The sequence below is a fragment of the Egretta garzetta genome, unplaced genomic scaffold, assembly GCF_000687185.1.
Source record: "Egretta garzetta isolate BGI_Z169 unplaced genomic scaffold, ASM68718v1 scaffold453, whole genome shotgun sequence".
NCBI lineage: Eukaryota > Metazoa > Chordata > Aves > Pelecaniformes > Ardeidae > Egretta > Egretta garzetta.
In genome coordinates this window covers 983,221-1,005,744 of record NW_009259175.1, presented here as the reverse complement: position 1 = coordinate 1,005,744, position 22,524 = coordinate 983,221, and the positions used below count along the sequence as shown (strand labels likewise).

Genomic DNA, 22,524 nt, shown 5'->3' with positions numbered 1-22,524 from the left:
TAGAAAGGAGAGTGGATTCAAATGATAGGGTGTATTTTGTAAATCATAACACAAAGACAACACAGTGGGAGGATCCTCGAACTCAAGGGTAGGTGTGTATATTGACTGTGCAGATAAAAAGCTCTTGCTTAATTCTTATATGTCATGATACGGGGGAAAAAATACTGTCTGCAATTTCTTCTGCAGTTTACAAAATGAGGACCCTCTTCCAGAGGGCTGGGAAATCAGATATACCAGAGAAGGTGTCAGATACTTTGTTGACCATAATACAAGAACCACCACCTTCAATGATCCTCGTACTGGGAAATCTTCTGTGTAAGTGAGAAATTAGATATATTTTTTAATGTTTTAACTTGTTATAGTTTAATAATGAAGTCTTGTTATACTAGACAGCAATCTCTACTTTCAGCTGGAATTGAGCACTAAATTATGAAGACATTGTTATCCTGTAAATTTAATCTACCTTTAAGCTTTATTTGTCAATTAATCTATGATACACTTTGCTGTACTGTTCTAAGATTCAGCAATTTTTATACACTTTTCAAATACTTAGATTGTAATTGTTTCATAGCATGGAAGCAAGGTAAACTTGAATATTGAACTAATGTGATTTTTAAAGAAACAGCAATGAGTTTTGCTTACAGTTATACATCCTCTAGCAACATTAATGTCTAAACAAAGTAGTTCTGAATACTTTTCAAAAATACTACATGCAAATCTTTTAAAAAGTGGTTTATTCAGGAGTATTGACCCACCCTATGGTGGCTGTCTTAATGTCTTATATGTAGAGTAGGGGTTACTTCTGATGACCTGTTGATGACCTTTCATTCAAAGAGCCTATAGAGTATTGTGCTAGAAATGCCTTCATAATTCCATAAGCAGCTAAATTTATGAAGCCTAATTTAGCAGTCTCTCTCAGTGAAGAAAATAAATCAGATGTCTCTTGTTTAGCTGGCTTGTAATTTTTACAGGATTTATAGGGATTTGAAATCCTCTGGAATCTCTACCTTTCTTTCAAATTTGGTAAATTGACTAGCATCTTAAAGAAAAAAAAAAAAAGAGGGGGGTGGAAAGGAAGATTGATTGACCAAGCTATCAACTTAATTTTATTTCTGATCATATCTTACAATGACAATTTTTGTGTATTTTTGAAATCTACATGCTGTTGTTTAGCATTGAAAGTACTGTTTGATGTCTGTATGGTTAATGTGTCTCAAATATATTTTGTTACAGAAATAAAGGGCCACAGATTGCTTATGAGCGTAGCTTTAGGTGGAAACTTGCTCATTTCCGTTACTTGTGTCAGGTAATGATTAAGTAATTACTTTTTGAAACTATTTGAATTTACATTTATATGTGTTGCCTTTTAACGTTATTGCCTTATGATTACAGTCCAATGCACTGCCAAGTCATGTGAAAATTAATGTATCCAGACAGACTTTGTTTGAGGATTCCTTCCAGCAAGTAAGCCCGCTAAAATTGTTGTGTTTGTTGATCAAGACAAAGCATAAGAACAAAAATGGCCATAGCTAATTCAGACTAACGGTCCTTCAGGCACAGTAATCTTCCTCTGGTATTAGCCAACAGGGGATTCTTAGGGAAGGCTGGAAGAACAGAAGTAACGTATATAATACTTTTACCAAATGGTCTTTCAGCTCTCAACTGTCTACAATTGAAATGCTTCTTGAGCTTGATGTGGTTTCTGGGTATTTTAATAATCCTCAAGAGACTTCTCTTCTGTGAGCTTGTCTGTGCTCCTCTTGTGAACTTTTTGCATCTACAGCATCCTGTGGTAAAGAGTTCCATAGCTTAACCACATTGCATACCATATTAACTTAACCACATTGGATTTGCTTTTCTGATTCTTGTGTGTGGTTATATACATTACAAAATGTTGTTTTCTCCAATTAAAACTGGTGTCTCGCTTCATCCTTCAGATGCTAAATCTGTATAATTGAACCTTACAGTTCTTGAGCTCTTACTGTCTGCAGCCAACATATGTTCCTTCCTTCTTTCTCTGTAACAACAAAAATTCTTGCTGCTGTCACTACATCAAAGCCTCTTGGGAGGGATTCTCTATAAGTAAAAAGTACATTATTAATGAAAGTATATTACACTTACTTTGGATTAGAGTAAATTACTTTTTAAAGTGATTTGCCTAAAACCAAAATCTGTAATATATCAGACGAAATGCCTTTTCGGCTACTTTCCTTTAATGATAATGAGTGCCTTAGGAAGAGTACAAGAACAGGGCAACCATATATTGATAGTTTCCAGATATGCTCTCCCACTTGCTAGCAGTCTGCTGCTCAAAGATTTTCAGTCTGAGTTGGTATTTTTGTGTGCAGTTCATCGATTGCATGTTCATTGATGGCTTGTCTGTGTAAACATTTGACATATATAGCATTTCTGGATCAATTAAATAAAATCTGAATAAGAAGGAGCAAATGTATTAACAATGCATAATTTATAATTTACTACAATTTTTGGATTTTTTTGATAGATTATGGCATTAAAACCCTATGATTTGAGGAGAAGATTATATGTTATATTCAGAGGAGAAGAAGGATTGGATTATGGTGGCTTGGCAAGGTAAAAGAAAATTTGTTTAGAATAGTTTTTATTTTTTTAATAGCACTCTAACCTTGATTTCTAATGTCATTCTGTTGGCAAAGAAACTGCTTGCTTTTGCAGTCTGACTCTGGTTACCTTTTTAGCTCCCCTTAATGTATTAAGGAGGTGGAACTGGCAGCACTGACTATTGTTACGGGTTATAACCTTGCATTAGTAAAACTCTTATCTCAGTTATTCAGTTCTTTGTCAAAGACTGATGTTTAAATTGGAATGTTTTATGCCAGTTTTATGTAACTTAGTGTGCTAAAAGGAAGTTCAGTGAAAATGTGTAGCATTTGTAAGAAAGGAAGCTTGCCTCTGAAGGTTGAGCTTCGTTGGATATGTATGTGGTTCTGCTTCAGAATTAACAATATCCTGATAGGCTTTTGTAGGGTGACTGCAAGGAGGAATCAAATTTTTGCTTTGCCTGGGTTTTGTTTAGTTGGTGTCCCTGTCATGATGTCCCTAGGCATAGGATGCGAACCAGGAGAGTTCAAGTAATCTGTTCCAGAGAAACAAAGTAGTCTAAAGAAGTGACGTTAGAATAATTTAACTGAAGAGTGTTAGTCACAGAAAGTAGCAGAATAAATAAATAAATAAATAAATAAAAGATAAGCAGTACAATTTCATAGTTTTAGGAGTAAGTCTTGCCCAAGATTTTGTATGTAAAATTGAGAAGCAGCAAGGGTCTCCTTGTAACTTGAGCTGAAAATTTTTAAATGACAGAGTAAATGTTCACATACTGACTTGTTAATATAATACTGCATTAGTACAAATACAGAAAGCTGATGTACCTGATTTTATCACCTGTCTCTCAGCAGGCTGAACTCAGTGTTCCCTCCAGATTTTTACCTTGTGTTTAGCAGGACCAATCTAACACTATGTCCTGTGGCTTGTTCTAGCTGTTGATGTGAAAAATTAATTGCTTCTGCAAACTTCTTGTTGGCGTCTGATTTCTTTGATTCCTCCCTTGTTATCTGGCTTTGATCTAAATTAAAAGCCTTTTAAGTTTGATCCTTCTGTGCAGAGTTAATATAATTGTCTCAGTATAAAACTTGCATAGAATGCTGTACACCATTCTTGTGCTTATTAAAAGGTATACAGAACCCTGTTAGGGTTATTGTGTCCTGGCTGCCTGTCTCTGTTTATGCTTTCCTCTTGGCTTTTGGGTTGGAAGCGTATTGTAGCGAATCATGATCCGTGACTTGAGTTTCATAGAACTGTTAGGAGAAACATGTCAGCAAACCTCTCATTTCTGTTCCCTGATCTCAGGTAAATATAGGGATAGAAAAGATGCCTCTTAAATGTGACAGCTAAAAGGCAGTCAGAATGGAATTCAGTCCCTGCAGTTACTATAGGACAGACTTTTAGCTTTTTTTGCAGCTTCCCCCTAAGCCTGGTTGCTCAGTTCCAAGCATTTAGGGCCTGATACAAAAACTTCTGAGTATACGTGACTGCTTCTGAGGTCTCTGATTATATGCAAATACTATGAAAAACCCAAATATTCAAAAAAATCAGTTACCCTGACACTGAAATACCAGATTCTATTATTATTTCAGGTCAGCTGAGTTGAAAACTGTGAATGTGGTGAATAACATGTAAAATGTCAACAAAAATTTATTTTCATATTGTCGTCTCCTGTGGGCTTAACTGATGCATGGTAATTTGTTAAACCACAGTAACTCAGTGTGTGTTCTGCTGTCAGATTGGGAAAGCAAATAAGGTGTGCTGTGGTTTGGGGGTTTTTGTTTTGTTTTGTTTTACCTAGGTTGTTTATAATAAGCACTGCCCATGGAATAACCTGTAATATTTTTGAGTAAAGATTAGAGTTGTATGCAGTAAAGCATGCATGAGGAGGATAACTACTGTGTACTGGCTGAGGCAAGGACTCTGCAGGCAAAAATGTTACTAATACGCAGCTAAAACATGTACTGTGAGGGTGTGTTCAAGGTGACAATCTTAACGATCATTTCTAAACTTTGGAAACCATGACTTTCTAACATTATCATTTTTAATAATGAATTTTTTTATATTTAAGAAGTATATAATGCCATATATTATTCTGTGATTCTAATACAGCACTGTTTATATTATTTTTCTAAGTTTGCATGTATTTTGACCATTTTGCTAGTTACCTAAGGGGAATGGTGATAAACATCTGTATTTGATGGTTTTTATGTGTATACATGTCTTTTTTCCTTAGAGAATGGTTTTTCTTGCTTTCCCATGAAGTACTGAACCCTATGTACTGCCTATTTGAATATGCTGGCAAGAGCAACTATTGCCTGCAGATAAATCCAGCATCAACAATCAATCCTGACCATCTTTCATATTTCTGTTTCATTGGGCGCTTTATTGCCATGGTAGGTTAGATTTTTAAGGTTTTATTATTTGCTGTAGCTGTACATTTATTTCTGAACAGTATTTGTTTTTACAGTTATTAAAGGTTATATTAATCTCTTAGAAATGGAAGATTAAGGCATGTAAGGTTATTGAGCCAAAATATTCCCTGAGAGTTAAGTCTCTTACACGCTCAAGTTTCCTGGGATAGTGATGAAAGTTAATAAGACATTCAAAATAATATTTTATTTTTATCAATTGGATGTGTGTACTTCATGCAAACTGCTGTTTGATTGAGTGTCTGAATACCGATGCTCTGAAAAATGTGACTACTATTTCCTGAAAAAGGCTCCTCGGTTAGACTTGGTATATCCCTATTGTCTTTGAAAAAACAAGTTAGAAATGTTTTGCGAAGTGTGCTGAGCCTTAATTGAAATGTATATACTTGGATACAAAGGTTAGATGTTGGGGAGAGCAGAAGCTGGCAGGGAGCCGATTCTTTGCCATCAAGTTTCTTTTAAACTAAAAGCTGATGAGACATGTTTTGTCATTTCTTCCTCTGGTATCACTGGGTCAATTTTCTGTAGTGGACTCCTGCTCTGGCACATTTCTTTCCTTCCACGTAGTGATACAGTCATCTTTCCATATGTCTACAGGTAGCCCTCAGCAACACTCCTGAACGTGGTGCATAGTGAAACCCAAAGGAGTAGATAAAAGTCTATTTTCAGATTGAAGAGACTGTTGTCTTTTCCTGTTATTCAGGCTTCTTGTATGAAATTAGAATAAATATAAGCGAAGTATAACATAAATGGAACAATGCTTTCAGACTTAAAATACATTAAGTTTGGGGGTTTCCTTGGTTTCGCTTCTGTTACAGATGCTTCTTGAGAAACAAATTTGTTCAGTTTTGGTGATAACATCTCTGATTTCAAGGATTTCATGGCCAAGTTCCCAATTTCTGTGCTGTGATGAAAATCTGTTTCATTGGGTTAACGCTTTCAATAGGCTGCCAACTTTTTTCTTTCTTTTAGAACCCTCAGTAAGCTATAATGCCATATATAAAGCCAATTAAGTGCTAGAGACAAATTCAGTTTCTTTTAGTTGGTGATTTTTGAGCTTGTGCATAAGATAAATCCATAATTGAAATGTTAACTTCAGGAAAACTACTTCATGAAAGTACAGATCATAGAAGACAACTTAATTAAAAGTATTTAATGAAATTAAAAGACAAACTCTTCTTTCCTGAAGTATTTTTGCATTTTTATTTTAGATTCTCTAAGGGGTGGGGGGAGAGAGAGACCCGTGTAATGGTGCCTGATGTGGGCAGTTGCAAGGTTTGAGTATATTCAGGGTTTATAATGGATGGCACTTCCTGGGATACCCTCTAGTGGCTTAAAATAGCTAAGGTAATAATATAAATGGGAATCATTTTAAGGAGTCTAGATAGGCTTTTTAAGTGCAGTTGTAGTTTCTGTCCTCACAGTTCTAAAATTGATTTTCAGATCATAAAGATTTCTTTGGTTTTAAGTACTGAAATAACCACAGACGTTTTCCACTGAAACGGCGTTAAACATGAAGAATACACATCTTGCTCTGTAACAAAAAGCTGTTAAATGAGGTTGGCTGAGGCAACTTTTATATTTTGCTGTAAGATCATCATAGACATTAAATGAGATGATTTAAAAGTTTACTTTTGCAAAAAGCAAGAAATTGTATAGCTGATTCTGTACTTGACATTTAATTTTTCTGTTTGCCCTGAGAAGTATAGACTAGTTTAAAAAGAAATACACGAATAAATAAAGGCCTCTGAGAGAACCTTGTTAAGCTCTCCTAAAGCAGAAGAAAATGCATGCTAGCGTAAGCCTTAGTGGGGGGAATTAGAAGGTGAGGAAAAAAGATGGAGCCTTGCCTTTTTCTAGAGAAAATGAGTCATTACATTGGCTTTTCTGCTTATAGAATTTCAGCTGTAAGGAAAGACAAGCAATGAATGCCATACGTGGCCTATGTTTAGGATGATATTTTAAACAGGTATTTTACTGAAGAAAGTGTACTTCATAAGATTGAGCAAAAAAATTATTTCATAGTTACATCTGTGCTCTGTTAGCTCTCAGACACACCGAGTCAGTATAGAGGTTAACATCTGTGTGTGTGTGTAATGTTATGCTTCAGTACTAGAAACGAGCTTACATCCTTTGTGCATGCATGGTGAGACAAGTGTGACCATGTTTTGGGTTTGGTTTTTTTTTTTTCAATTTCATTTTTGCAGTTGAAGGGAGAATCTCATTTCTCAGTTCTGTTGCTCACCTATAAAAATGTGATTCCCAAAGCTCTTTCTGAAGCAGTCTGTGATTGCATTTTTAAACTGTTTTTTACAAGCTGTGGTAGCATTGTGTAAAGGATGATTTTGCAGGTTGTATGTATGTAGTAAAAAATGGCAATAGTATTCAAGTAGGATCAAATATTAAGATCAAGTAGGATCAAATAACGCTTGGCATATATACCTATCCACAAGTAAAGAGGAAGTTCATAGACTTCATCTTTTTATGAGAAGTTCTTTTTTTAATCGAAGAATTTCTAAATTGTAATGATAACATATGCTTGTATAAATTTTGTCACTTAATCCTTTTTTTCCTTCCTATTTAATGTAATGTTTTGTTCTTTTAAAATACCAAGCTGCTACTGCTACTTGGTGTTTTTTGTTATTTGAAGGAGAAAGGAAAAAATAGAATTCAAGTCCAGAAATACTTCAATAATTCAGTAGTTCAATAAAAGCTAAACAGACTTTTTTCTGTTCAACAGGCATTGTTTCATGGGAAATTTATTGACACTGGTTTTTCTCTGCCTTTCTACAAACGAATGCTGAGCAAAAAACTTACTATTAAGGACCTAGAATCTATTGATACCGAATTTTACAACTCCCTAATTTGGATAAGGTTTGTAGATTATTTTTTGTGTGTGTGATGTTTTATGGATTTTTTTATATAGAATTCATTGTGTGATTTATTTATTTTTTTTTTCTTTTCATTCAGGGATAATAACATCGAAGAGTGTAACTTGGAGATGTACTTTTGTGTGGATATGGAGCTCTTAGGAAAAGTGACCTCACATGAGCTGAAATCAGGGGGTTCAAATATCTTGGTAACTGAGGAGAACAAAGAAGAATATATTGGGTAGGAAGTTGTTGAAAAAGTGTTTTGTATTTCTTCAGTTGCTCTAATATTTTTTGACACAGTGTATGTTTTTTTTTTTTTTAATTACTATGTTATTCTTGGGACTATTACTGAAATGGTTATCTTGGTATATTTTGGTATCTTGGTACACATGATCTGTTGATACAATTTGATGTCTCCTATTCCCCTCTTCCCTCTTTCCCAACTCCACCCCCCAAAAAAAACCAAGCCCACCAGACCCCAAACATAAGACCTGACAGAGAGAAGATGACCTGTCTTGTTATTACATGTACAATGAGAGAACAGGTGAAACTAAAAATAAGCAAACCTATTTTCAGTAACTTGAGGTAACAAATCCAGGTGGAGGGAAGACATGTATTTCATAGAGGATTTCAAAATTGTTCAGAACTTTGCTGTCACTGTGGAAACTGAAATTCGGAATGGTGTGTAATGTGGTGTGACGTAACCTCTTTTTTTCTCTTTGTTCTGTTATGCTGCTCTTTCCCGCTTCTTTCCTAATCTTATCACTGCCTTTCCTTCTCTGAACCTGTATTTCTGATCCATCTATTCAGTGTGATCTCAGGAGCAGATGTACACAGATCCTTTTCTGTGATACAGCGTATGTCCAGTGCTGCACATAAAGTTTCCACTCAAATTAATAGTCTTTAGTTTCTCAGTGAAATAGTTTCTACAGTATGTATATATATATTTATTGTCTTTTTTTTTTCTTTATTCAGAAGTGGCTTGACCATTTTAGTTGAAACTTAAAAAAATTACCTCTTCCTCCAAATCTTAGCATAAATAGAATCATAGAATCGTTTGGGTTGGAGAAGACCTTTAAGATCATCAAGCCCAACCGTTAACCTAACCCTGCCATCCCACCACTAAACCATGTCCCTAAGCACCTCATCTGCCCATCTTTTAAATACCTCCAGGGATGGGGACTCGACCACCTCCCTGGGCAGCCTGTTCCAATGCTTGATAACCCTTTTGGTGAAGAAATTTTTCCTAATGTCCAATCCAAACCTGCCCTGGCATAACTTGAGGCCATTTCATCTTGTTCTATCAGAAGTTCAAAACAGAAGGTGACTACTCTTTGTTGAAGCTGGAAATAGTCTTATGCTGGAAGTATTGGGCAATCATAGTTATAGGCATTATGAGAAACAGTATTGCTATTATTCTCTGCATACAAGTGTTTTTCTTCTCTACCATTGAAACACTAGGATTATGTACTACTTAAGCTAAAGCAAATTTTGCCATAACAAAATCATCATGCCCAAGTAGCATTACTTTCATGAAAAGGCTCATTAATTTTGATTAGTGAAAGGTTAATAATAATAAATATTTTTTTAAACTGGAATGGTAATCTAAGTACAGCTTGCTACTTTGAGTGTTGTCTGAGTTTGGAGATTTGTGATAATGTAAGTATGGTAGGTCCCTTATTGTCAATGCAGTGTAAGAAAGTAAAATTGAAGGGAGCGCTACCTCATGGGAACATACATGTTTGAACTTCTTCATGTTGAGTGCTAATGTTTAATTTATGTTTGGTTTTTTCCATCCCAGGCTAATGGCTGAGTGGCGATTTTCCCGGGGAGTTAGAGAACAAACCAAAGCTTTTCTTGATGGTTTTAATGAAGTTGTTCCTCTACAGTGGCTACACTATTTTGATGAAAAGGAGCTGGAGGTGAGTTTTTTTGTTCAACATTTTTACCTTTTGCAAAGGTAATATATACGGAATGATTAAATGGGTAGGTCAGCTTGAATCTCTCATCTGTGGCATGCTGCATTTGATAGCTTCTGGAACATGGAGAATTTAATAGGAGCAGTGGGGGTAAATCATGGTGAAAAGCCAGTATCTGTTGAATCGGTGGTGATCAGCAGCTGGGAATTTTAAATTCCATCCTCAGCACTAAAATGTATTTCACCAGTTTCTGTGAAAGGATCAGCATATGAAGTCACAGGTGGATCTGTTAGTTATAGAAAACTTCCTTTTGTGGTAGATGGGTAGAATTACCTTGTAACAGGTGGCACAGAAGTTGATTCTGGTGTATAGTGATTGCTCAGTTTCACATACATAACCTTCGAACCTATCCTAGACTATTACATGTAAGGACAGGAAGCTGGAGGAATGAACAAGGTTTGAAACTGAATTTTGCAGATCCTCAATATGTAACCCAAGGGCTGATAACAGGAATTGCTTGCATGCGCCATGTTTACTTAACAATCAGCCTGACCTGTGGTCACTGTTGGGGTTGTGATTTGTAGCAGGGTCTGTAAGGCTATGCTTAGTTATTTCTGTGAGACCTGCCAAGGTTCCCTGTCTGTAACAAGCAGTGTTACGAAAGCTTCTTAAGTTAAATAGAAGTTTTTGCTCAGAAAGGACTTGGTCTATCTTATTTAGTGTTCAGTTTTCTAGGAGGCTTTACCTTTAGCACTTTCAGCTTTCATTGCCCCTGGTAATGAATACCTTGCAGACTTACACCGTGCAGTGCTTTATCTTTACTAGTAGTAGCAGTAGCAGCAATGTAATCATCATCATGGAATGTGAGGCAAGGTTTTAATGGGATAGGTAATATCCTCTCTAATACAAAACTTCCTTTTATGGGAAAGGTAGGATCTTTTATTATTGAATTATAAGTCGGAAGAAACTGTTTCTGGTATGCAGGCTTTCAGACCACTTAAACACATAAACAAATTTGGAGGAGTTCTGTAAACTTAGGATAAGGGAAAATCTTAACTGTGGAGTAAAATGAAAAAATTACCAATCCTTTTCTGGGAGCAAGAACTTCCATTTTTATTATCATACAAGATACAAAATTAACTCTTAATTTATGTGCATGGACATGTATATTGTCAAGTAATCATTCCCTTTTCTAGGTTATGCTCTGTGGTATGCAAGAAGTTGATTTAGCAGATTGGCAGAGGAACACAGTTTATCGTCATTATACAAGAAATAGCAAGCAGATCATATGGTTCTGGCAGGTAAGTTGATCAGTAAAATTTCCGACTTGTTTAGATTTTGTTTTGTAACACAGATGACATGTGGAGTGGAGGGATGCCATTTCAATGAAGGTTCTCGCTTCTTCCTTTCTTCTTTTCAGAGAAGGAAAGGAGGATTACTGGTTCTTAGGGAGCATCTGTACATCTGAAATGCCACATATTATTTATGATTATTGTAATATTAACTGTGCCAATCTAGCTCTGACTGATTAGAACTCACTGTTTAATGAAGTTGGCTAACAACTATTTTCAGAAAAAAACCTCCAAAAATGCTATATAGGTTCTCAGTTTCTATGAATTTCCCTAAACCAAAGTCACAGCTAGGCAGTTCCTGTCTTGCGATAAATCACCATTTTAGAGATGCTTTTGACAAAGTTCCTACAAGAAAATGATGCAAATCAGTTATTTCCTAGCTTATTTATTTTGTCAGAATAATGTAAGATCTGATGATACGATCTCTTTTTAAGAAGCTTGGTACTGAAGGAATATTAACCAGAAGTCCAAGTAATTTGGATATGGTTTCAACATTTACAGAACAGAAATGTTCATTTTGTTATCCAGGTTTTTCTGAGTCGTAGTTGCCCCCTCCCTTACTGAGATGTTCTCCATCTCCCCCTCTCCTTTCTTCCTCTTCCCTTTCCCAGTGAATTCACTTACGAAGCGATGCAGCTGTTATGGATGGTGTTCCCTCTCACTGAGACTGCCAGATGTAGGGCAGACTTCAGTCTTGAAATACCCGGAGCCTGTGGCTAGGCTATCGCTGCGTTTAATCAAAATGGCAATAGCCTTCATATAAAGCATTGGCATGATTTATATTTTAGTGTAGAATAAAATAAAGTTTCTTCTTATTTGCTGTTCCCCACCTTCACATTTTAACGGTCGACAGTGCATATAATCTGAAATCACTGTCTTCTCCCTCCACCCAATTTTGCTGATATCAAGAAAGCTAAACTTTTCTCAAGGTGTGGTGCCTTTTTACATGGAATTACGCTTTTTCAACGTTCTTGTAGGGTTTTTGTTTTTCTCCAAATTACTTAATAAAAATCTTTAACATAGCTGAATTTCTGTGCCTAGTTTGTAAAAGAAACAGACAACGAGGTTCGCATGCGACTTCTGCAGTTTGTCACTGGCACTTGCAGATTACCACTGGGAGGATTTGCTGAACTTATGGGTAAGTAATAGGTGACCAAAACTTTTATACTGTAACTGTTCCATTTGCAAATGAACCAGGCTGCAAGCGTACAGATAGCAGGAACTTCATGTACATCAGCCTGGATCTAGAAGGGCTTTTTATATCAGAAAACCCATGAATACATTCATAAATAATTAGGAAATAAGGTAATTTCTATGAGAAGAATGTTCATACTCATGTAACATGGAGTAGTGCCTAATGAGCTCTGTCTGCTGTATCTGAGTTGTGTCTTACGTCATGTATATATCACATGTGCTACTTAAAAGGAACAGATTACACTTTCTTAAATCTTCTTTTCTAGGAAGCAATGGTCCTCAGAAATTCTGCATTGAGAAAGTTGGTAAGGAAACCTGGTTACCAAGAAGTCACACTTGGTGAGTTGTTACGTGTAAACTTTCTGTACCTTTAGTGGGTTCTCTCTCCTGGTCTTGCATTTACCAAATCAAATGAAATCTAATTTGAATCAGTGCTCTATCTCCATCTTCAGCTCCTTTGATTGCTCTGCATGCCCATAGCGAAAACTTCTCTGGTTGCCCTATTCTTAAATTCTGCTACTGCACTGTACACAGTTTGTCTGTATCAGATCTATCAAAAGTATGGGATCATCCTTCTTGCACAGAACTGAGAGGCATTTCCTTAATTTTTTATTTTAGAGGATATTAAATAACTGAACAAAAATCATGTTGGTATTAGTTATATACAGTTATTAGATACACTTAATTATACAACAGCGTTATAAAAGATAAATAATGTAGTCATGAGAAAAAGTAGTGTGAAAGAAATCACGGCAAATGTTCAAAACAAGGATGCTTAGCCAAAAGTGCGGATATTTTGCACAGGCACACAGAGCAGTTTCCCATATATAGTGTGTGCAAAATGGACACACCTTCCTTTGGCATCACTGGGACAATAATGCCTGTCATACTTTTAAACTACTTCAGGGAATCCTCCATTTTACCATTTTCTCTAGCGGTGCGTTCTTTCAAGTAATGATTGCAAGAGTTAAACATCCCTCTTTGTCCAAGATAATTTTGGGGAAGATGTGGAATGAAATAGAATTTGGCGAAAACCTTTTAGGGCAAAATTTAGAGGGAAGAAAACCCCCTATATCCAGGCATGCATAGGAAGGAGAGAAATTCAGCTTTTTCATGCTCTTGCTGGAATTTGGAGATGCATCAAACTAGAATGATGGTGAACATTTCCTTTTTGGAGTATTATAGTTCTCTGTATCTTGGGTTGTCTTTAGTGTTCAAAGGTTCTGGTTTTTTTATCTGATGTGATAAGTCTCTTTTGTTTCTTAAAGTATTCCTCTCAAACTTTGTTGTTACTGCTCATAGAAATGTCAAGGCAGTGAGATTGCACTGATTGCTGTTTCTTCATTTCTAATCGTTAGATCAGAACATTTTTAACTTCTCCTATAGCAGTCGAGTTCTGTAGTGTTCTACATGGGATTTAGATAACAAAATATTATTTTTTTCTGCTCAGTTTTAATCGTTTGGATTTGCCACCATATAAAAGCTATGAACAACTGAAAGAGAAGCTGCTCTTTGCCATTGAAGAAACAGAGGGATTTGGTCAAGAGTAGAAGTGGCTTCTAGTCAAAAAGGAGACCTTGCATAATAAAAGGCCCAGCCAACTAAAATTGCACACTTAATTGTATATAAGCTTTTTGTTCTGTACAGTGATCTTTCTGGAACTCTAAAAGTATAATTGTTCTCCGTTCTTCCACAAAGATATGCAAAACAGTTCAGCCTTTTCTACTTTTATTTATTGCCCTTCCAAAAGACCAGAAAAACCCCTCATAAATTTTGAAAGCAGACAAGAGACTTATTTAAAATATATATAAAAAAATATAAATATATATACTAATAGGCTCTAGTTTTATAGAGCTTTAAGTGTATGAAAAGTTGCAGCCATTTAAAAGGGCCTGGATTTGCTTATCTTGGCTTTATTATTCAGAAAAATGTTTAAACTGCTCTGTGTTCTCTCTTAAGAAACATCTCCAAGTTTGTTTTATTGCATGGCTGTTCTAAAAGGTGTTAAAGGCTTAGGCCAAACGTATCCTAAATATGTAGAAAGATGCTGCTGGTATTTGAGACGACAGAATATGTTGTTCTGTCAGTTTAATTTTTTAAATACGTAAATAGCTGATATATCTCTCTCTACTGATGTAGCCAAGGTCATGAATAAAGCCTTTACTACTTGCACAAGAGTCACGTACAATAAGATGAATGTGATTTAATGTTGAAAGGAATTGGTGCCACTGTTCTGACTTATTGTAGGAGCTGAACAGAATATTTTAATTCATTTGAGCAGCATTGAAATTTGTTTACATATTACCTTGGGTTATTACCACGAGGATGTTAGGTAATCTTCAAAGAAAAAATAAAAGAGAAAATATTACACATTCTGTCTTACAGGTTTCTTTTTGTTGTTGTTTTTTGTTTCCCTTTCCAATCGTGATGTTCTTTTTACAACTCTGTAGAATATGTTAATGTAAACTGAGCTATAAGGGTATACAAAAGGTAATGTGAACTTTGCTGCTTTCTGTGTTCATGTTCAGTTTCAGTTATTGGCTCTAGTAAACCCAAATAAAATGGAAGTTACATAAGCTTTGCACAGATAAAAATATTCTTAAGTATTAAATACTCTCGTTCCTCTTAAGTTCTTACAGAAATTCAGATGTACCGGAATTAAGTAAGTTTGTCTTAAAAGCTGTCATTCTTTTATGTAGGTCAAATTTGTCCTAAGTGCACAATAATATAAAGCCATTTTAAGATGAGTTTTATTGGTATTGAGGGCATTTGCTGAACTGCAAAGACGTGTGTTAAAAAAAATAATTAAAATTTAACACCTTATTCATGTGAATTATATTAAATGATACTTTTAGCAAACTGTGCTTCCTTATTATAGAGTAAAACCGTGTTTAAAATCACAATTTGTATTATGCTTTAAATATTAACTGTAAATTCCATTACATTTAATTTACAGAGAATTTTGTACACACATGAAAATGATTTCTTTGAATACAATTAAAAACACTTCTGTAACTTCATATTGCACTGTTAAAAGTGTACATGCAGAAAAAATAGCTGTATCTCTTCACGTATCTTCCTGATACAGCAACTGAATTCTGCCAAAATTTTATTTTTCTACATACTGGATTCTCTTGGGGCTTTGTATTCAATACGCACGGCGTACTGTGGAGCTGTTAACCTGTACATAGCTTCGGTGACACCGGTAGCGCGATGGGCCCAACAGACCGCGACCTTACCTGAACTTTCTCTAAGAGTGTCAGAGACTTCCGCCACTTTGAGGGTTTTTCATACTACACCAAATATCTTCTGCAAAACCATTTCCATAAATACAGCACTAAATTAACTTCAAGTGCACATCCACTTAAATTATGGCTTTTGCTGGTTAGACTGGAGGAAGCTTTAAAAAAAAAAAAAAATAATAAAAAAATAAAACCCCCAACCAAACGCATGGCAAAAGCTGGGCAACAGAAGTGTGTGTGGCTTGGCTGAAAGACAATGAAGAGGGCTAAATGTCACAGAGTTGAACTTCATGAATTTGCACTAATCAATGACTGGTGACCCACTACCAACTGCTGAATTTTGTGAACCTGTGAGTAAGTGAACAAAATAATAAAAAAAAAAAAAGACAGCACATCACAAGAATGTAGTTGCTTTATTGTTTTGATAATTTTAGCTGTCTCGTAACTGCAGTAGTTTTCCCTGTGGGTAAGGGTTAGGAAGGAAGGAAAAAAAACCCAAACCCAGTGAGTGGCCTATCTGTACGTGTGTATGATTTATTAATTGGTTTCAAAGGACTGACTGAAAGCGTGGCTCTCGAGGGGAAAAACCCCCACAGTGATTTAATTACTTGTGTGTGTGTGTGTGTGTGTGTGTGTGTGCGCGCGTACAGTTAACTTGGACTTCTGGGAATTTCAGTGCTACTGCATTGCTACTTTTTTTCCCGTTTGCATTCTCCATAACTCAGCTGTACCCTGGGGGGAGGGAAGACAGCGAAGAGAGGAAAGGCTCCAGCAGTGGCTGGAGATCAGATGAGGGAACCAGGGAGGCAGTAACTACTAGAAGGAGCTACTGTATAGTTCATGGGTTCTGCTTCCTCCTTTCTTCCTGGAAGCAGCTCAGCTTCTCTTCTCTAAACACTCAACAGCCCTTACTCGGTACCTGGATGGCTTCCTCTTCCTGCAGATACCGCGTGCTGCACAGTGAGGTGCCTCTGCTGCGAAGCTGCTAGGAGAGGGTTTGCACATGGCAGATGCTTTTCTAGTGCACAAATGCAGAACATTCAAAGAATCTCTCTGAAACACTACGTGATACCCACCCGGGGCTCTGATGTATCGAAGACTTCAGACTGATGCTCTACTAATAGAAAAATAAGAATTACTTCACTGTAGTGGAGAAAACCATCTTTTAACTAGTTTCGTGACCTGAGGCTAGAATTAAAGCTCTGAGTGGTCTCTCAGCTGTGGATTTTTACCAGTGACTTGGTGCAGGCTTGGTTTGTTAGTCTAAGCAATTAGTGGCCTTCTTCATCTTCCTCCTACAGATGGCAATATCCTTTTCTATTAAAGCAAACACCAGGTATTGCTAGGTGGTTTGTTCTAGACCGTTACACTTTCTACGGGCAGTACCACGCACATTTCATTGCCTAACACTTTTTCATTATGTGGTCTTCCTTTTTGATTGGGTAATCAGAATACACTCTGTGGAAAGCCTGTAAATATTTTCTGTGCTGGATATCTAACGTAGCCTGATTTCTTTTTCTGGTGAAAAAAGTTCCTGCTAAAATAGAAGAAGAAAGTTTTACTTAATCTCTACACACAGAAGTCTCTGTGCTTGCGAACTGTAGTTCCCTTCTAGCGTACTGGGAGCGTGCATCCCTCCTGGCATCGTAGTCCAGGGGAAGAAGCGCCTACGTCCAGCAAACAGTGTGCAGCCACCAAGTGCTCAGAATTCACAGCCTCTCAACGTGCAGATCAATACTCATACTTCACAGAAAGCTTCCCACTGCATATGCTGGTATCACCCAGAAAAGGATTTTCTTAGGTATTTTCTGCTTCGCTTTTTTTTTTTTTTTTTTTAAAACCACAGCACTTTTTGCAGTGTCAGACACGAGCGTTTAAATGTATTGGAATTAAGATTGCTTGTGCAGCCTTAATGAGAAATCTGTAGGAGCATCTAACGATGTGAACACGTGTTACTCCTGAAGGCTGTTGAACCCCACAGGAGAACACTCTAGAAAAAACTGCAGATTTATAATTACGTCATAGCCCTGCACCTCCTTTCTTTTAAAGTTATGCTAGTCATGTTTCTTGTAATTCCCCATGCATAACTTACACTGTTCAGCTGTATAAAACTTACTTAACCTGCACAACCACTGTCCCAGCTCTTCCCCTCCAATACCTACCCTGCTTGTCCATGAAGCCCTTTATTCCCATGGAAATCAACGGACAGGATCAGATAATGAAACAGATCTTGTAGTTGACAGCTTAATTGAAACGAGATGGAAAGAGCAGGTTTAGGTTGTAACTTTATTAACAGCTTCAATAAACCAAAGTAGTATTTGGGGTCTTTTTCCTATGCTGCTCAAATTGGAGGCACCGAATTCCCCATTATCTTGGTTCTTGTTATATGGAATTAAGCAACTCCAAAGCTTCTTTCTGTACCTGAAAGAAATAAATACACTCGTAACAGAATGGCGCCAGGTAGTTGTAGGCTCTTCTAGCAGAACTTATCATGCAAGCACCCAAACGTTTCACCACAGTTGTGTAAATCCAGAACCCTCCTCAGACCAGGCATTTTTCTCCTAGTTCAAGATGCTCAACACTTGAAAATGAATGGGAATAAACCCACTTAAGCCACTGCCTTCAGTGTAATTCACTTACTACATGTAGTAAGCTTATTTGGGTTGAACACAGATGATTAGCTCTTGATTTCCTGTAGTCCAATAGTGGCGTGTAGCAAGTTGTCCTATTTCTGACCATAACCAGTCAACCTAGGGGTTTCAAAACTCCGGATAGTGGTTCCGGAAGCGTGAGAAGACCATTTCCAAGAGTCCCTTTGCCTGGGGATTCTGGGTAAAATCTGGGTAAAATTTGAAAATGACCCCTAACATATGTATTAAACAAAACAAAAACCCAACAAACTTCTAGCCCTGACACAGCAAGGAGTGCAGAGAACGTAAGCCAGATACTGCAGATATGCAGCAGTGAAAAACGTTCAGGAAACCTACTTACACCTGCCCCTGCCAAATGCAGAGACAAGGATTCCAATTTCTTTGCTCAGGCCAGTTTCCTCCTTACCGGACTACCAAGTCTAACTCACAGCGAATCCTGCATTTTACACGTTCACCCAGAGAACGGCGAGAATACCGCCTCTCTCACTTCAGCAGCTCTGCACCTTCCAGGAGGTAAAGGAATAGGCGTTTGTACCAGGAGGCCAAGCATGCCTGCAGCAGACAACAGCTTGGCTACTGCACACAAATCACCGCTGACTCCTTCTGCGTGGTTTCAACAGAGGCAAGCTTTCGGGATCACTGGTTTCACGTGTGCCTCCAGCTACTACTAACTGTCAGAAGGACTGACCAATTTCATACATACCCGAGACCGCTACTCCTTCAGGCTATCAAATTCCTACACATTTTGCAAAGCAGTGGAGGAACAGAACCCGTACTCAAATTTCTACTGAAAGATGTTACTGAAGATGCTCACTTTTGGGAGAAACGGTTTGAGGAAAATCCTACCAAAGTATTTCTGACAATTAGGACACTGAGAATGTCACAACACATTTGGATGTTTTCTGTAACGGTTAAAGCATGATCTCATACTGCAGCTTAATGCTAAATGAATTAGAGGTCAATCAACCGTAAGAAAAATCAATTGGAAATGAGGCTTTGTTAGTCCAGATGCTAACAGGATTGTTTATGAAAGCTAACTGCAATTGCTGTGGTTTGTACTCCGTGCAGTATTAGGTTTGAACAAGTCCTCCTGGAAGTATTCTTTAGGTAGGAAGCAGATGCCTACCCATCCAAACCAGGATCCTCATCAGCAGTTCAACAGAGTAATTAAGTGCCTCATGTCACCTAGCATTGGAGATTTGCTGCCAGAGATACGTTACTTCCATTTGTCTCCATTCAGATAGTCTGAACCTCTCCCTATGGATGTTAAGCTTCTCTCTCCTAAGTTTGTCTCTCCCTAGCAATGTTCAGTTTCATGGATCTAGCAATTTTTTGATACATTCATGCTTTTTTCTTCCTCCATGTGGTTTTTAGCTCTGCCAAAATATGATTTCTACCTTTCCAGTTTTAGGCACATGAAAAGTGAATCCGTGCTCATGTAGGTTAGGTTAGCTCAGGTGCCTGCCTGAACTTCAACAACACAGTTAAGGGTGGGATGTTGTTAGCACTGCAAAAACATCATGAAGAAGAACGTGTAACAGTTCTTTATGATAAACAGAGTATTTCCAACCATTGTGTTCAGAGGCAGTTACCAGGATACTAGAATTTTTTGGTGGCTGGATGTGATCCTGCAATATAGGTGCTGAACTACAGTTTACTCGAGTTAACTTTATAAAACATTCCACTGCCATGACGCCACACATACTGGTTACAGCTGTTACAGTTCCTCACTTCCTACCTGTTTGTCCTCTTCTGTATGTGCAGGATACTCCTTTGCTTTGCTTAACCACAGAAGAGCCATCTTTTTATTGTTTAACTTCAAGTATGTCTTCCCCAAAAAGAGCAAATTTTTGCTGTAGAAATTTGGGTCAGCTGTATAGAGACAGGAGAAAAGGTTTACATGAGAATGAGCAGAATAATATCAAAGCCATGATACAGTGTCGCTCCTTTCAATATTTATTTCTGATAAAATGAACAGTATTTTGGCTTTGGGCCAGAAGGAAGCCAACGTAAAGCTTTTACTTGCTAGCTTTTGGTCTCGCATACGGTTACATTAGCTAGCAGCTTGTTAGTTAATATACTAAATGAAACTAGATTCCTCACAAAGAGCAAAGCAGTGAGCTTAATGCGCAACAGCTTTGCTTTGCAGATTCTCTGCTCTTCTGGACCTGGTAGGTGCAACAGGCGGTGCAACCATCAAGTATAGGCAAGGAAATAAAGGGCACATTTCCTAGCTTCAGACCATTCACATACAGGTGTTAGCTTAGCTTTTGCTACACGGGAGGAAAACTTGAAACTGTTTTACCCACGCTTAACTTTTTGTAAGGAGAGGATTAAGACATTGCTTTTATAAAGAATGCTTTGCCCATAAGTCATTATTAAGACTAGCCTCGCCTACTGTTCATATTTATAGCACAAGCTTTCCTCTGCTGCTGGACCCAAGGTTAGGATGCAAAACATATGGAGGTGTTTTGGAGGCAAATTTTGAGATCTGGTCCACCATTCCAATTCACAGCTGTATTACTTGACATCCAGGGGAAGATACACAATGAGCTTTTCCTTTAAACTTCACTCATAGAACGGTTAATATAAATCTTTCATAGAACACCATCTTCCCTTGTCTTCCTTTATCTTTCGGCTAGTCAGTTCTGCTTATGGCTTCACTCTTTGAGAAATAATAGGTCTGCATTTTCTCTTACAGGTGGACAGTTTTACTGCCAGTTAGATGGGCACTCTGATCCAAATAGCTTCTGAAATAATAAAAAAGTGTGCTTTCGCTGTTGTTCTACTTAGAATGCAGAGGACTTTCAAACTTTAAGAAAATTCAGAAAAAGTGACATTAAATTCCCTTTCTTGTTTGCTTCTTTCCCCTGCAGTCCAGTTGAATGCCTTGGGGAAGAGTACTTTGTTACTAATGAGGGTACAAATTTCACTTTAATACTTGAAAAAACCCTCATGTTACACTCTATGTGATGATAGTAAGCGTGTAACATACTTCAAGTATCTCTGCTGAAACATTCCAGTGTAACAGGCTAGGGTGCTGACTGGCACCACCGGCTGGTATAGTTATTGGCAGATCATACACTATTAGGATGATGCCAGAAGCCAGAGGTTTATTGCAAGTCATGATTCATAAAAGATACCATTCTGTCCAAAAAAGCTACAAGTATTACCTTCCTCTGCCATGTGGAAGTAACGAAGAGCCTGCAAAAGATAAGGTTGTCTTCTTTAAAATGGAGAATAAACTGAACACTGTAGTTAAACTAAAGCCTTATGCACATGCTTAACATAGCTGAAGAAGGACTTCCTGTCCATGATCTTGTTTTTATTAATTCAGCATGCTACTGATGGTTCTCATTGACTGTACAATCAGGTTTGACATCGTCTCAGCAGAACTAGCACTTACCCAACTATTCCCCGGCCGCTTCCTCCAGAAGTACAGTACCTCCTGTTTGTCCCTAGCAAATTGGATTGTGTTTTTCCAGTCTTCAAGTTGTCCAGATAATTTTGAATTTTACTTTTTATCATCCAGCCTATCTGCAGTTTCTCCCGGCCGGTTCTCATGTATAAATTTAATAGATGAAACAAACCTTATGATTCAGGTCAATGTTGACAAATACTTCAGGGAGAACCAATTCCTACAGAGCACCAGTTAGTATCCTCTTACTTGACAATAAGCCTTTATGAAGTCCACACACATTTTTCAACTAGTTTCCCATCCTGCGCATCAGAAATGTCAGTCCATTCCTACCTCTTCCTGACATTACTATCTGGAAGGAAAATACCGTCAGAGAACTTGAAGTGTGGATGTATCTACAAAACAGATGTTGTACTGAAACTGCAGAAGTCTTACCAGCATGGCTCAACTACACTCTGGGACAAGGTTGCTTCTTCAGCCACTCTAAAAGTGCTACAGAACTCGATGCCGGGATTGGCACGATTCTGCGGTATTCAAAATCCTGGCTGACACTTCGTATTCTTCCGAGAGCGATTTTCAGCAAAACTTACAAGCTTGACATTCCATTAAAAAGTTTTCTTTCTTTTCAATCAGAGCTTAAATTGCTTTCTGTGTAATGGCAAACAGCCTTTTACAATTACTTTCTAGTGACTCCTGCCGCTCCCCTCCCCTCCCCTCGCCCCCCTGTAAGAACAAAACATACTGGGCCATTTGATCTAAACAAAGATTATAACAGCTGCAGCAAACTTTCCTAATATATGAATGTGTTTAAATAAGATGCATACTGTGTTAGAGACCCTAGAAGATATAAATCTGGTTTAGGT

General features: G+C 37.4%; 2 protein-coding genes across 12 annotated transcripts in view; one reads left to right on the top strand and one right to left on the bottom strand.

Moving 5' to 3' along the window:
* WWP1 (WW domain containing E3 ubiquitin protein ligase 1) overlaps positions 1-15,769 on the top strand; it is a 61,646-nt gene extending 45,877 nt beyond the window's left edge. For 6 of the 7 annotated variants that reach the window (XM_035891173.1, XM_035891170.1, XM_009635562.2 and 3 more), the window contains 13 exons: positions 4-88; positions 187-315; positions 1,234-1,306; positions 1,393-1,464; positions 2,504-2,592; positions 4,817-4,976; positions 7,753-7,886; positions 7,983-8,123; positions 9,687-9,807; positions 11,001-11,105; positions 12,198-12,294; positions 12,617-12,689; positions 13,801-15,769. In XM_035891173.1, coding sequence (XP_035747066.1) covers positions 4-88; positions 187-315; positions 1,234-1,306; positions 1,393-1,464; positions 2,504-2,592; positions 4,817-4,976; positions 7,753-7,886; positions 7,983-8,123; positions 9,687-9,807; positions 11,001-11,105; positions 12,198-12,294; positions 12,617-12,689; positions 13,801-13,900 — 1,379 coding nt within the window. In that variant the 3' untranslated portion in view covers positions 13,901-15,769. Of the gene's footprint in view, positions 1-3; positions 89-186; positions 316-1,233; positions 1,307-1,392; positions 1,465-2,503; positions 2,593-4,816; positions 4,977-7,752; positions 7,887-7,982; positions 8,124-9,686; positions 9,808-11,000; positions 11,106-12,179; positions 12,295-12,616; positions 12,690-13,800 lie in introns of those variants that run through there. The other variant, XM_035891171.1, reaches the window with a different exon arrangement.
* A 1,859-nt stretch (positions 15,770-17,628) lies between these two features.
* Positions 17,629-22,524, bottom strand: part of RMDN1 (regulator of microtubule dynamics 1) — a 14,127-nt gene continuing 9,231 nt past the window's right edge. Inside the window, exons 7-9 of one of the 5 annotated variants that reach the window (XM_035891167.1) lie at positions 21,417-21,447; positions 19,982-20,115; positions 17,629-18,013 (exon numbers count right to left, since the gene is read on the bottom strand). In XM_035891167.1, the coding sequence (XP_035747060.1) occupies positions 17,975-18,013; positions 19,982-20,115; positions 21,417-21,447 (204 nt within the window). In that variant the 3' untranslated portion in view covers positions 17,629-17,974. Of the gene's footprint in view, positions 18,014-19,981; positions 20,994-21,368; positions 22,014-22,524 lie in introns of those variants that run through there. The other 4 variants (XM_035891169.1, XR_004841583.1, XR_004841584.1 and 1 more) reach the window with 4 other exon arrangements.